A 13,226-nucleotide genomic window follows, 5' to 3' on the forward strand; every position below is an offset into this window, starting at 1 on the left:
AGGCCACTAAGTCCTGGGTCAGCTAACTAGCAAAAGTGACACCAGGCTCCAACTGCTGGAGGTATGTGGACACTCCAGGCAGGCTTGGCCTGGGGCCTTGGACAGCAGGGAGCAGGTTCATGCAGGGTTAGAGGTTAGTGGGTGGGGGGCCAGGCTCCTGCAGACTTGGGGAGAGCAGGACCTATGGGGACAGGTGAGGAAGGTGTTGGGAATTGACGCTATGAATAAGGATCTGAGCATTTCTGGCCTAAACGTCAGCCCTCGGCCAGTCATCGGGGCCTCCTCCACCTGCTTCCCATCCCTTTCCCCAGCCACCCACATCTGAAAGCCCTCTAGCCGCTGGCCGACCCCCTTCCTCATGGCCTGGGTCCTATACCCCATTCCCGCTCAGTCACTGCATGCTCCAGGGTCTCCCCTCCCTCCCTCCGTCTCCTCTGGGAGTCAGCCCTCCCTCCCACATGCCCCAGGAGCGCTGTTCCTCTGCTTCACGGAAGCCCCTGCTCCCCCAGACTTGGCACACGGGGTGCAAAGTCTCGCCTCCTCTGAAAGAACGACCTCCCCAAGTCATGAGCAGCCTGCGAGCAGCCACGTCCCTTCAACGTGCCCCCCTCTCCTGTTTTCCTCCTGGAAGCCCTCGGCAAGGTCCAGATCCTTGCCCAGAGAGGCAAATCGCTGACCCCAGGGGAGGGCGGGCACTGGAGCAGAAGGGCCCGGACGCCTGTGTGGCTTCAGGAGGAGCCAGGCGGGGCTTTTATTTGGTCTAGTTTGGTTTTGCCAGGCTTGGTTGGGAAAAGACAGTTAATGGACAGAAAAGCTGAGGAAAAAGAAGCATTTAGAGAGACGGTGGGCTGAGAGAGGAGGGGTCCCGCATGGAGACTGGGCCGAGGTCACCACAGGGCCGGCTGCAGGGCCCTGAGGATGAGTGGCGGCAGCAGCAAGGTCTGAGGAGGCATAAGAGTGGTGCCGGGCCCGGGTGAGGCAGCAGCCCTCGGAGGCAGTGGGGGGGAACTGGTGCCCAGAGGAGCAGACTCAGGGTCAGGGACAGGAGTGAGCCTCCTGATTCCGTTGATCCAGTCGGTGAAGTAGGTGACCCTGGTGAAGACACTGGGGTAGGCGGGATGCCAGCAGTCCAGGCCCCAGCTGGCCAGGCCCACTAGGACCCAGGCACTGGGGAGGTAGCAGATGAGGGGTCCCCCGGAATCACCCTGAGGAGAGAGAGGGGGGTTAGCACCGGTGGGGGTGGGAGACTGGGCCATCAGAGACACCAGGTGCCACCATGGGGTACTCTGTGACCCACTATCTGAGTCAGGATCCCACTGTGGACCCATCAGGTCAAAATCTCAGGGTTGGGACACTGGAGTCAAGCATCAAGAAGCTCCTGGCTGATCCTAATGGTGGACAGTCATGGATCTGAGTCTGCCCACACGTGGACCCCACCCTCTGCACCCATCGCCCAGGGGCCCAAGACATCATGCTGCTTGGGGCCCAGAGGAGACTTCTGCATGGATGGGGCCCAAGAGGGGCTCAGCCTGTGAGCAGAGCCGGCCCAGCTGATGCCTCTGTGCAGACCCCAGCTCTTGTAAACCTGAACCGCAGCAAAGTGCACCTGTCCGGTCCCCTTCTTGTTCCTTTGGGTCTTTGGGTCTCTCTCAACTCCTTGTTAAGCATCTTTAGAAAATACCCAGGCCTAGGCCTCGGGGAGGTAGCCCACATCACTAGGGGAGTGGGGGAGGATCTCCAGGAAGTTGCTGGGAGTTACTGGAGTCCTGGGATGCTGCAGGGTAGGATCATCCAGCTGGAAAGTCCCTACTTCAGAGGCCAAAATTTGAGGCCCAAAGAAAGGGCCTTAGCCTTGGCAGTGGGAGGTGGCAGGGCCACAGCAGGCTCCTCCGTCCACTTAACCCACAGGCCTGCTGAGCATCCTGGCACAGGCACTGCTCTTAGGAAACGCAGGGTGAAAAGACAACGCCCCTCCCCCATGGCACCGTAGACAAGCAAACAGACCCTTTACATGGCCTTTGTGTCACAGAAAGCTTTCCTGAGCTGAGTGGAAATAGGAAACAGAACCTGGCTTTCCAAGGTCCAGGAACAGAGGGTGCAGTTGGTGCAAACAAGGAGAGGAGGTAGTAGCCACGGGGTCTGCAGCGCAGGGACAGAGGGAGTCACAGGCTGGCATGGTGGGGGGAGTTTGGAGAATTGTGCAGGGGACATGACCTGTTCAAATGGGCCAGTCTGGTGCTGTGTGGAGAAGGGACGGATGTCAAGCACCAGGTCGAGAGGGGAGACCAGGGAGGCACTGCAGGAGGGAGGTGGCCAAGGCCGTGAGAGACAGTCAGATTTGGGACAGTGTTTTGAAGAAGGAGCCAAAGGAAATGTCACATCTAACCCTTTCCCCCCAACCAGGGAGAAGGTGCAGAGAGAGAAGAGAAGAGGCTGAGGACTGAGCTCTGGGGCCTTCAGCATTTTGAAGCCTGAGGGGAACGGATGGCAGAGTCCAAGTGGGGCAGCTGGGTGTGGCACTCAGGAGGGGCTGCATATGACAAGTGACATGGCGAGGGAGTGATGACTCTGGCAAGACAGAAGCTATGGACAAAATGGCTCCATGCCACGGGTGGACAGAGCCGGAGTGGAGTGGGTTAAAGAGCTCTGGTGCGGTCAGCTCTGGGAGGAGACTCCAGAGGAGGCAGGCAGAGAAATCGGGCAGTGGCTGCAGAGGATTGCTGCTGTCATTTCCGTGGGAGATGTGGGGGGTAAGCAGAGGACATGGAGCCGGGGGGAGCCCGAGTACCTACCCGGCTGGGCCATGAGGGCTCTGGGACACCGGGCCAGGGCAGGGGTGGGTGGCTGTGGGCCTAGATGAGCGAGTGCCAGTCCATTGCTTCCATCTCCTCAGTGAAATGAGAAGACGTGAGCTGAGGGCGAGGAGGGTCAGGGCTGAGGAACGGAGGCCTGAAGGGTACAGAGGGTGTGACACAGTGTGGTCATCGCTTAAGGACCCCCAAGACATCCACGTCCTCACCCCCGGTACCTGTGAATATGTTGTCTTATGGGGCAGAAGGGACTTTGCCGATGGGGTTGAGTGGAGGACCCTGAGATAGGTAACAAAGAGCTCCTAAGGGAAAGAGGGAGGCAGAAGGGTCAAAGTCAGAGAAGAGGATGTGACAACAGATGCAGAGGTAAGACTGATGCGCTTTGAAGATGGAGGGAGAGACCACGAACCAGGAAATGCGGCAGCCTCTAGAAGCTGGAAGAGGCCGGGAAACAGTCTCCCCAAGAGCCCCCAGAAGGAATGAGCTCTGCTGACGCCTTGATTTTAGACTTTTAGCCTCCAGAACTGTTCTCTGGCCACTCGGTTTGTGGTGATTTGTTACTGCAGCCCTAGCAAATTCATGCACAGGGTCTTCTTGAGAGTGGGAATGTGCCTTCGCTGTCTCAGCCCTTCCTTCGAGGTTCCCCATCCAGAGTGCCCCTGCCCCTCCTCACAGTGTCCCACCATCCAGCTCGTTCCAGGCCACAGGCAGGCCTGACCCTCCAGGCGGTGGCTCCTGTTCACTCAGGCCTCAGCAACTCACGCAGATGAGCCATGTGGTTGCCAACATCACGCTGGATTCTGAGCCAGTCTGGGGAGAATGGGAAGGACTCCAGCAGCCTCCTGGCCCCTGGGGGCTCTGAGAAGGCAGAAGAAGTCCCTACACTAGTGTAGCCCATGACAAGTGAGCTGCGGTTGGCACTACTGTAGAGACAGGGGAAACCACAGGGGGCGCGTGTGAGGCGGGGCCAGGGCCACAGTGGTCAGTTCCACCTTGAGTGAAAGGAAGGTCCTGCAGGCCCAGAAGAACAAGCACAACGCAGGTGGAGGGCGACGGGCCAGGCCAGGAACAGAAAGGCCAACACCTGTTGAGCACCTGCTATGCCAGGATGTAATGTAAAGTTAAGTTTCTACAGTAGCTTTACGAAGTGGAGGCTGTTAGCGACCCTATTTCATGGCTGAGGAAAACTTAGCTCATCACGGCACATGCCAGGCAGGTGACTCAGCAGGATAAGAGTCCAGACAGAACCTCACAGACAAGCTGTGGTGACTGAAAGACCAAGGAGGGAAGACACAGAGTGGGGGAGGGGTGTCTGCTCAGTGGTGTCCTCACCCTGCAGAAGGAACTAGACAAGGGGCGGGGTCCAGGGGGCACTATGGGACGTCCCACAGGCATACACTCAAGGTCGCTGCCCAGGAGCCCATGGGCACAGCCTTCGCAGGAGAAGCCAGGTGGAGAACGATGTGAAGGAGGCCCGGGTTCCAGCTGGGCTGGGGGCTAGTGGCAGACACCCCCCCACACCGGCCCCTGCACGCCACAGTCTCCTCCCTTCACCTGTGGGTGCAGCTGACTCTGTGAGGAGGGTGGGCCAGACAAGACAGCTGGAAAGAAGGAAAGATGGCACGTGGCCTGGGAACCAAGAAACCCAGGGCTGTTTCCCACCACGGGGCAGGTGGGCCGAGCTCCCCCCTCTGGTTCAGGCAGATCACGGGGCAGTAATGACAACAGTGCTGTCAGCGGGCCCTTCTTAGGGCCAGGGGTCTCAGTGCTCAGACTGTGGGACAACAAGACCTCATTCTAGTTTTCAATCTGTCCTTTTGTTTAGTGCTGTGGCCTTAACTAAATGTGTTCATTTCCAGGGGTTTGCTGTAGCACATTGCCATGAACTTGGTGGCTTAGAAAGAAATTTATTCTCACAGTTCTGGAGTCCAGAAGTCCAAAATCAAGGTGTTGTCAGGGTCAGGCTACCCGCAAAGGCTCTAGGGGAGGATCCGTCTTTGTCTTTCCCAGCTCCTGGTGGCCCCAGGTGATCCTCGGCTTGGGGCAACATCACTCCAGTCTCTTCACGTGGCCTTCTCTGTGTGTCTCTCTCTGTCCTTCCCTCTGATATGGACACCAATCATCGGATTTAGGGCTCACCCTAAATCCAGAACGGCTTCGTCTTGAGATTCTTAACTAATTACATCTGTAAGGACCCTATTTCCAAATAAGGCCACATTCTGAGGTTCTGAGTGGACATGAATTTTGGCAGATGCTACTCAACCCACTACACAATCCTTTCAACAAGCCCATGAAGGAGACCTCGGAATCTCACACTACAGAGGAGGACCCAGGCTCAGAAGGTGAAGAGACCATCTGAAGTCACAGGGCAGGCACAGGCAGCAGAGCAATGTCTCTGACTACAGGGTCCTAACACTTTCCTGTCCACTCCATGGTGGCTTCTATGCAAATGCTCGACCTGCAAATGCCAGCTCAGGAGGCTGGACCTTGTGGCAGGTGTGGTAGAGGCAGGGTTGGCCTCGGAGTCGGAACACCTGGGCCTAGGCTGTGCCTCCTCTCTGTAGACTAGCCACTTTCCATCTCTGGGTGTCAGTTTCCCCATCTGTAAAAAGGGACATGACAAAGGGTTGGAGATCTTCACAATCCCTATGTCCAATAGTGAACTTATATCCAGAATACATAAAGAGCTCCTAGAAGAAAAAGACAGTCGACCCAACAGGAACATGGGGAGAGGGGGGGACAAACAAACTTGAAACCACAGAAGATATCCAATGATAATAAACTTATGGAAATAAATTTAACTTAATTAGTCATCAGGAAAATGTAAATTAAAACTACAAATCACTACACTCTCTCCAAAACGGCCCAAATAAGAAAAAATGGAAGCGCCGAGTGTTGTTGAGATACGAGCTCCCCACTGGCCGCTGTGGCAGGCTACGGGCTAACTGTCCCCAGCCGGGGCACACGCCTTTCCTCCAGAGGTCGTGCCTGTGGGCTTCTGTGGACAATATGAAATATATGGTGTTCATCTGTGTCCCAACGACAAGTACAAAGTGTGTAGGGCACTGCTACCTGTAGTACCCCCCACCTGGAAACTACTCAAATACCCACCCAGAGTAGAGCAGATAACAGAGTCCAGTGCACACACAGTGCACTACAGAGCAGCCAGAAAGCGCGAGCTGTCACTGTGTCACAGTGTGGGTGAGTCTCACACGTACGACGTTAGGACACCACAGAGTAACAACTATAAACTCAGAGTCTACTCTAAGGGGTTGAAAGTGAAGATGGTGGTCATCCTTGGGCACTGGTGACAAGAAGGGGACATGAGCGGGGCTTGTGGGGTGCTGGGAACATGTCTGTCAGTATGGGAAAGTTCAGACTATACACTTATGAATCGTGTACTCTTGCCTATGTATGTTATGCTTCAGTAAAAATTTAAAATATGCAGAGCGGAGCCTGCGGCGCACTCGGGAGAGTGCGGCGCTGGGAGCGCAGCGACGCTCTCACCACGGGTTCAGATCCTGTATGGGAATGGCCGGTGCGCTCACTGGCTGAGTGCCAGTCACGAAAAAGACAAAAAAAAAAATGCAACAAAAATGGAGGCTGTGCGTGGATCCTTCCAGCAGACGCCATCACGCTGGGATGGGCTGGGGAAAGGAACAGTCTGGGGGAGATGGCTGAGAAGTGGAGCCCCGGGAAGACATGCAGAAGGGAGAAAACAGGAAGTGCAGGGGGCTCCACAGAGAGCAGAGGCAACGACACAGGTCCCCCTGGGGAAACCAAAGTCCAGAGGACAGGCAAGAGAACAGCCGACATGGCCTCACTCACTCGGCAGATGGACTTTCCCGTCGAGAAGTCCCCAGCACACAGCATCTCTTCCCGCACAGGGGAGTTCTTGTCTTCTCCAGTTCTTTGCTCATATAACATATTACAGAACGTGTTCTCAATGATGCCTACCTTACCCTCCTGTAGAGAGAAGGGCGGTGACAGGTGCACTGCAAAGATAAGGGGAGGTCAGTGACGTGCAGCGTAGGTGAGCCAAGGAAGCCCAGGCTACTCTGCACTGCCGCTCTTCCCACTGCACCCCACTACCCCCCAGACGTGGGTTTTCTCAAAACAGCTGGGCTTTCAACACTGTTTGAGTCTTCTACCATCCTTGATAGGCTCCTCTCCTTTTTCTCAAACTTTTCCACATACTCACCCTTTACTTCCACCTCTCTTACAGCCACAGGCCACACCTCTCCTAGTCCACAAGAGGCAAAACCTGCCAACACACGACCCATTCATTGCAGCTTAGCAAACATTCTCTCACCCACCTACTCTTTCATGAACTGTCCCATCCATTCTCCACACATCTATCACTAACTCTTCTCCCATCTCTTCATCCACCTGCCTGCCCACCCATTCACTCACTTACCCATTCCTTCATCCATCTACCATCTTCCCACACACCCCATTCATCCAGTCATCCTTCTATCCGTTTGCCCATCCATCGGCACTTCCATCCATCTCTCCATCCATCCCTCCATTAGTCACCCACTCATCCTCCCTCCATCTATCAACACATCACCCACTATCCACCCACTCCCTCATCCTTCCATCCACACATCCATCTACCCACATAAACACCACCCACCCATCCATCCATCCATCCATGTGCTCACCCATCCTTCTATCCACATATACATTCATCCATTCACTGGTCCTTCTATCCATCCATCCATATATCCATCCATCCATCCACGCATCCATATGTCCATCCATTCACTCTTCCTTCCTTCCATCCATCCATCCACCCATCCATCCACTCACTCAATCACTCTTCTCTTCATCTACCCCCATGCTCGGTGTCTTTTAGACACTAATGACATAGGAATACATTTTTAGTTGGGAGAGACAGTAAGTGAAGTAGATAAATAAATAAAATTATTTTTGATCTATTAAGTGGTATAAAGGAAATAAAACAGAGATGTGATAGTAGGGGTGGCCTCTTTTAGCTCAAATGATGATGGAGTTTGGATGTATTGTCCTCCCAGAACTCATGAGGAAATTTGATCCCCAGTGTGGCAGTTTGAGTTATGGGGGCAGATCCCTCATGAATGGGTTAATGCTCTCCCTGGGGCGGGGGGGGTCTGAGTGAGTTCTCGCTGTATTAGTTCCCACAAGAGCTGGTTGTTTAAAAGACCCTGGCACCTCCTCTCTCTCTCATGCTTCCTTTTGCCATGTGATCTGCTTGTACCCACCGGCTGCCTGCCTCTTTCCACCATGAGTAGAAGCAGCTTGAGGCCTGTGCCAGATGCAGCTGTCCCAGAATCGTAAGCCAAATAAACCTCTGTTCTTTATAAATTACCCAGTCTCAGGTATTTCTGTTATAGCAACATGAAATGGACTAATATAAATGATTAAGTAAAACTCACGAGAGGAGCTGAATTATAAATGTAAACTAGAAACCAGTCATGCGAATATGACACGATGGAGTGAGCTAGGCCAGAAAAACAGCAAAGCTAAAGGCTCTGCAATGGGAACGGCCTTGGCATATTCAAGAAGCAGCAAGGAGGCCCATGTGGCTGGGGTGTGTGTGTGTGTGAGGCATTGCAGTAGGAGATGAGGCAGATGGCAGGTGCCGGCACCATGCAAGACCTTATAGCCAAGGTGGGGAGTTTGGATTTTATTCTAAGCACAGATGAGAAGGCACTGGAAGGTACTGAACAGGGTAGTGACATGACCAAAGTTTTAAAGTAATATTCTGGTAGTTGTGTGGATGCACACAAGATTGGAAGCTGGGAAGCCAGTTCAGGGGCTACAGGCAAGAAGATGGTAGCACTGCAGTGCAACCAAGTCAGAGAGTAAGCAGTCGTGTGTGTATGTGCGTGTGTGTGCGTGTGCATGTGTGTATATAAATGCAGGAGGCTGGTTGTCGTATGATTGGGAAGTGTTCCTGGCTTTATTAGGCAAGGGCGAGGGATGCCAGCAGAGCCCCACTCGATGAAGTCATGTTCTGTCCAAAATACCTGTAGCACCTCTGTTGAGAAACTCTGTAACAAATTATGACTCCCAAAACATTTACAAGTATGTTCTTTCTTTCCCCCTTAACATTATAACATAAGCATTTCCCCAAACCATAAACACTTCCTTCAATAAACACTCTTATGCATAAGTCTTTGCCTACATTTTTCTTCTTTCAATCTAATCAAACAAAACTTCCTTCTCTGTTACTCAGTTCACCTAATGAGAGTATGAAGTAGACATTGGCCTAGGTTAGGATAAGAGTGAAGTGAGGTCGGGAGAGGCTCGGCACCCCCGTGTTGTAACCATTCTGACTTGATCGTTCGGGCTCAGAGGTCAGAAGCCACAATGTTTTCTCTCCGCTTTTCCCCACGTATCTTCTACGGCAAGGGAAAATCGAGGTGTGTGGTGGGGACCTGGAATGGGCCAGCCCCCAAGCTTGACTTTTGAGTTGAATCAAGTCATCTCAGACCCATGGCTGATTAAAAGCATTAAAATCAAGGACCATGAAGACCCAAAGAACCCAGACCCTTGATGCTGAAAGTCAAAGATTCGCAGACTTTCAGAGCCTGGGACTCGGGATTCTGGAGCCATGGAATTGCACACTTGCAAAATGGGAATGGCCCCAGGTGGTCCCGTCCTCATCTTTCAGGTCATGGAAATGAGGCACATCAGGCCAAGGACCAGTGGCTTCAGAAACCAGCCTGGGCCTCCTTGCCTAGTGGAGCCTCTGCTCCCTTCTTCCCCTCGCCTCCCTCCTCCTCCTCCTCCCCTGTCCTCCCCTCCCTCAGCCTCTGCCTCTCCCACACCCTCTCACTGTCCTCGGTGAGCATTCCCCAGCCAGTTATCCAACAGGACGTGTTACTGGGCAGCTGCATGTCTGGGGGTGGGAGGCAGGCAGGGATGACATAGGAAGTGAAGTTCACGGGCAGGTGCAGCTGCAGCATGGCAATGTCACTCCCGAAGGGGTAGAACTTCTCAAAATCCGGGTGGCTGATAATCCGGTTCACAGACATCTTCTGGCTGTGCTGGGTGTGCTGGTACAGTTGGGTGTTTCCCAACAGAACCTGATAGTCCTCCGGGGCCTGGGATTTGCTGGAGGAGGAAGTGCCATTATGATGATCACAGTTGTCCCCAGGTGTGGGGCCAGCACCCTCTTCCTGAATGCTCATCTCACTGCCCACACCTCCCGGGCTCCTCCACCTCGCCATCATTCCCAGCAGCTCTGTCGCCCCCTTCTTAACAGTCAGGACCGCTTCTTCCTTGAGGCTGAAGGATATTCTACTCACAGTCTCGGGATACGTGGCTTCCCATCATACCCTGAATCGGAGGAGCAGAGAATCCTACCGCTGGATGGGTCCTTGCTAAGGTCTCCAAACCAAGCCCTTTTATGTCACTCAAGAGGAGCTCTGGCTCAATCCCAGCTCCAGCCCGAGCTTCTGAGGGCCTCCGAGGCCAGCCCGCCCCTGGCCTGACCACCTTTCCTTCCCCTCCCTGAGGGTGTTGTCCGCGTCGCTGGAAGCGCTCAGAAGGGCCTGGCTAAGCGCACAGATGGGCCCGAAACTGAAGCTCTCCTGCCTCCCCAACACGACGGGTCCGCTCCCTGCCTTCATGGCTTGTTCAACAGGCGCCCACCGCCCACCGGGGAGGCCCTCCCCACACTCCCTGTGCCCGTCTTCCCTCGGGCAGCCCCTGCAGCCCCCAGGCCTCCCCGACAGCCGCCTCGCTCTCGACCCCCCACCTGGGAGCCTGCCCTTCTCACCCCCTCTGGGCTCTCTCCCGCCGCATCACACGACTGGGGCTTGTGTCTCGCCTTCCTGAGAGGATGGAGACCCCTGGATGTGGGGTCTTGCCATCCCCTGTGCCATAGAGGGTCTCAGGTGAGAGTGGCACAGGGTAGTTGCCAACAGAACCCAGCTGGGGTCTCAAAGCCAGGAAGCTCCCATCTGTGACTCCTGACCTGGACCGTGGGGACCCTACTCCTGGGCCCCTCCACATCTGTTCAGAAGCTGGGAACTGAGTCAGACCCAGGAGGGTCAGAGGAGTTACACTCCTGCCCGTCCACGTTGTTCTCCAAGGTCAAGGGCCCCACCCCTCCCACCTGGCACTCAGGGACTGTGACCGCCATGGCTCCTCCCAGGCATGCAGTTTTACATGAACGATAAAGGAATTGCCTGGCACTGGTGGTATTGAAGAGTCCCAGGTCCCTGCCGAGAGTGTGACTCAGGAGTGTGGACAGTGAGGAGAAGCCCTGCAGCCACTGCCAGTGCTCTTGGGGCATGTCACTGCTGGGGGGACAGACACAGGAGGCCGAGGGCTCCCTGCTGGAGCTGAGGATGAAGGATGAGGAGGGTCTGGGCACATGAAGGAGCACTGGGTGGCGAGTGGGGACAGTCCAGGTGTAGGGTTCTGCAGGTCAAAGGGAAACACGTGTGTTTGGTGGCAGGAGCCTGCCCCAGAGGGAAGCCCTGAGGAGAAAGGCGCAGGACCCCAGCCCTCTTTCCCCCTCCTCCCCCACATCATCCTCCCCTGCCAGCCCCTCTGCTGGGGTCCCCACGGAAGGAGGACTCACTTGAGAAAGCAGTGGGAGGTCAAAACCAGCCAGCGGGAGTCAATGAGGACGGCTCCGCAGAGGTGCGAGCCCTTGTAGAGCAGGCTGGCCTGCCACAGCCACTGGCCGGCCACCGCGTCCTGGCCACCGTAGATCTTCCCTATCGCCTTGGGCTTCCCGCACACTGTGGAGACACCCCCCACCCACCTGTTAGAAACACAGGTGGTGCCCCCGAAGGCCACCCCAAAGAGCCCCCTCCTCCACTTCACAGATGAGAAAACCAAGGCCAGAGGACAAGTGACCTGGCCAAATGACTGAGGGCTGCCCGGCTTCTGCCTTCAGTGGCCAGCACCAAGGACAGATGGCCGAGCACAACTGAGTAAGCTCTGGGGGAAAGAGGACCCAGGGGCCTGGGGGGAATGGGGCAAGGGTGACTGAGTGTGGCCACAGCAGCTCATCCTTCAGTGGACCTGCCAGGGCAGTGGACTGGGACCCAGGCCCTGTGCCTTTATTTCCTTCCCCCAGCACGCCTGGATGCCTGCTTTGTAGGTCAAAGAACCAAAGGTCTCAGAGGTTACTAATGGTGCTTGCTCAAGGTCATGGCTTCTAAGTGGCTATGCCCCCTCCACCTCACTCCAGTATCCCAGGGAGAGAGAATCACTGGCAGGAGTCTGTGCTGTGTGACCCAGGAAAAGTCACTACCCCTCTCTGATTCATTATCCTCCATTTCTAAAAGGAAGGGGGTGGGCTAATGAAGGCAACCTTGGTTCTAAGACACTTCTGGGAGGGGAGTTGTGGTTGCAGCCTTGAGAGGCAGTGCCCTGGTGCAGGCCTGTGGTCCCCCGGCCTCAGGGAGGGGGCATGAGGCCCCTGGGCCCACCTGACTCTGGGCCCCTCAGCAGCACTCCTGGCGCTCTCTCCCTCCGCCCAGCCCCAGGGCCAGGCCTTTGTCATCTGTCCAGATCCACGCCTCCCACACCAGGCCCTGAGGAAGGTTCCCCAACCCACCTTGGCTGATGCTGTCTGTGGAGCCACCTGGTTGAGAGGGGAGGGCAGAGAGGACAGCCTCAGGTGACTTCCAGCACAGGGCACCTGGCCTCCAGCCGGCCCTCTCCGCCTCCTCCCCTTGTTGGCCAGCACCTCCCAACGCCCCGTCAAGTCTGGGCCCCCAGCCAGCCAGCCAGCCATTGGGCCTCCCTGGCCATCTCTAGCCTCCCCATCCAGCCCCATCCAGCCCCATCCAGCCCCAGCCGCCCTCGGCCCCCGCCCACCGCCATTTGATCGCCCCCTCCAGCACCCCAGTCTGGGCCCCCACTCCAGCCCAGTGTGCCAGCCCTGCCCGGGGCCCGGCTCCGCCCCACACGGTCTGCTTCAAAGGGACCTTGGTCTGGGGCTGCAGAGCCCTGGGGCCCGCTGCCCGTGGGTCCCCGGCCCTTCTGAGCCCCCGGGCTCGCTCCTGCCTCCCCCGGAGCCTGCGAGGGGCTGGGGACGCGGGGCTGCTGGTTGGGGGCCGCCTCCTCCTGTCTCGGGGACAGCAGCAGCAGCAGCAGCAGCGGCCAGAGCAGGCGGCCCGGCCGGCCTCGGGTCCTTGGCGACTCCACACCCATCGCTCGACACCCGCGCCAGAGGGTGGGAAGCGGGAGCAGGCCTTGACCCCGCCCCTGGCCACGCCCTGACCCCGCCCTGACCCCAGCCCCAGACAGGCCCTGAACTTTCAGAGACAGGCTGACCTCACCCCGACCCCATCCCAGTACAGACCTTGACTCTCTTCAGAGCCTTGACACCTGCCCGGCCCAGCCTCAGACCCAACCCTGACCCCGCCCCTGACCGGTCTGAGTATGGCACGACCACGACGCAAT

General features: G+C 56.3%; 1 protein-coding gene across 1 annotated transcript; it reads right to left on the reverse strand.

Annotated features, from left to right (window-relative positions):
* Positions 1–887: 887 nt before the first annotated feature.
* On the reverse strand, positions 888–12,974 carry LOC134381121 (putative serine protease 47). The gene is made up of 6 exons (XM_063101168.1): positions 12,683–12,974; positions 12,376–12,402; positions 11,389–11,551; positions 9,634–9,911; positions 6,639–6,805; positions 888–1,205 (listed from the first exon to the last, which is right to left on the reverse strand). The coding sequence occupies exons 1-6, from the start codon at positions 12,972–12,974 to the stop codon at positions 888–890; spliced, it is 1,245 nt and encodes a 414-aa protein (XP_062957238.1).
* Positions 12,975–13,226: the final 252 nt, after the last annotated feature.

Source organism: Cynocephalus volans, chromosome 6 (genome assembly GCF_027409185.1).
Source record: "Cynocephalus volans isolate mCynVol1 chromosome 6, mCynVol1.pri, whole genome shotgun sequence".
Lineage (NCBI taxonomy): Eukaryota > Metazoa > Chordata > Mammalia > Dermoptera > Cynocephalidae > Cynocephalus > Cynocephalus volans.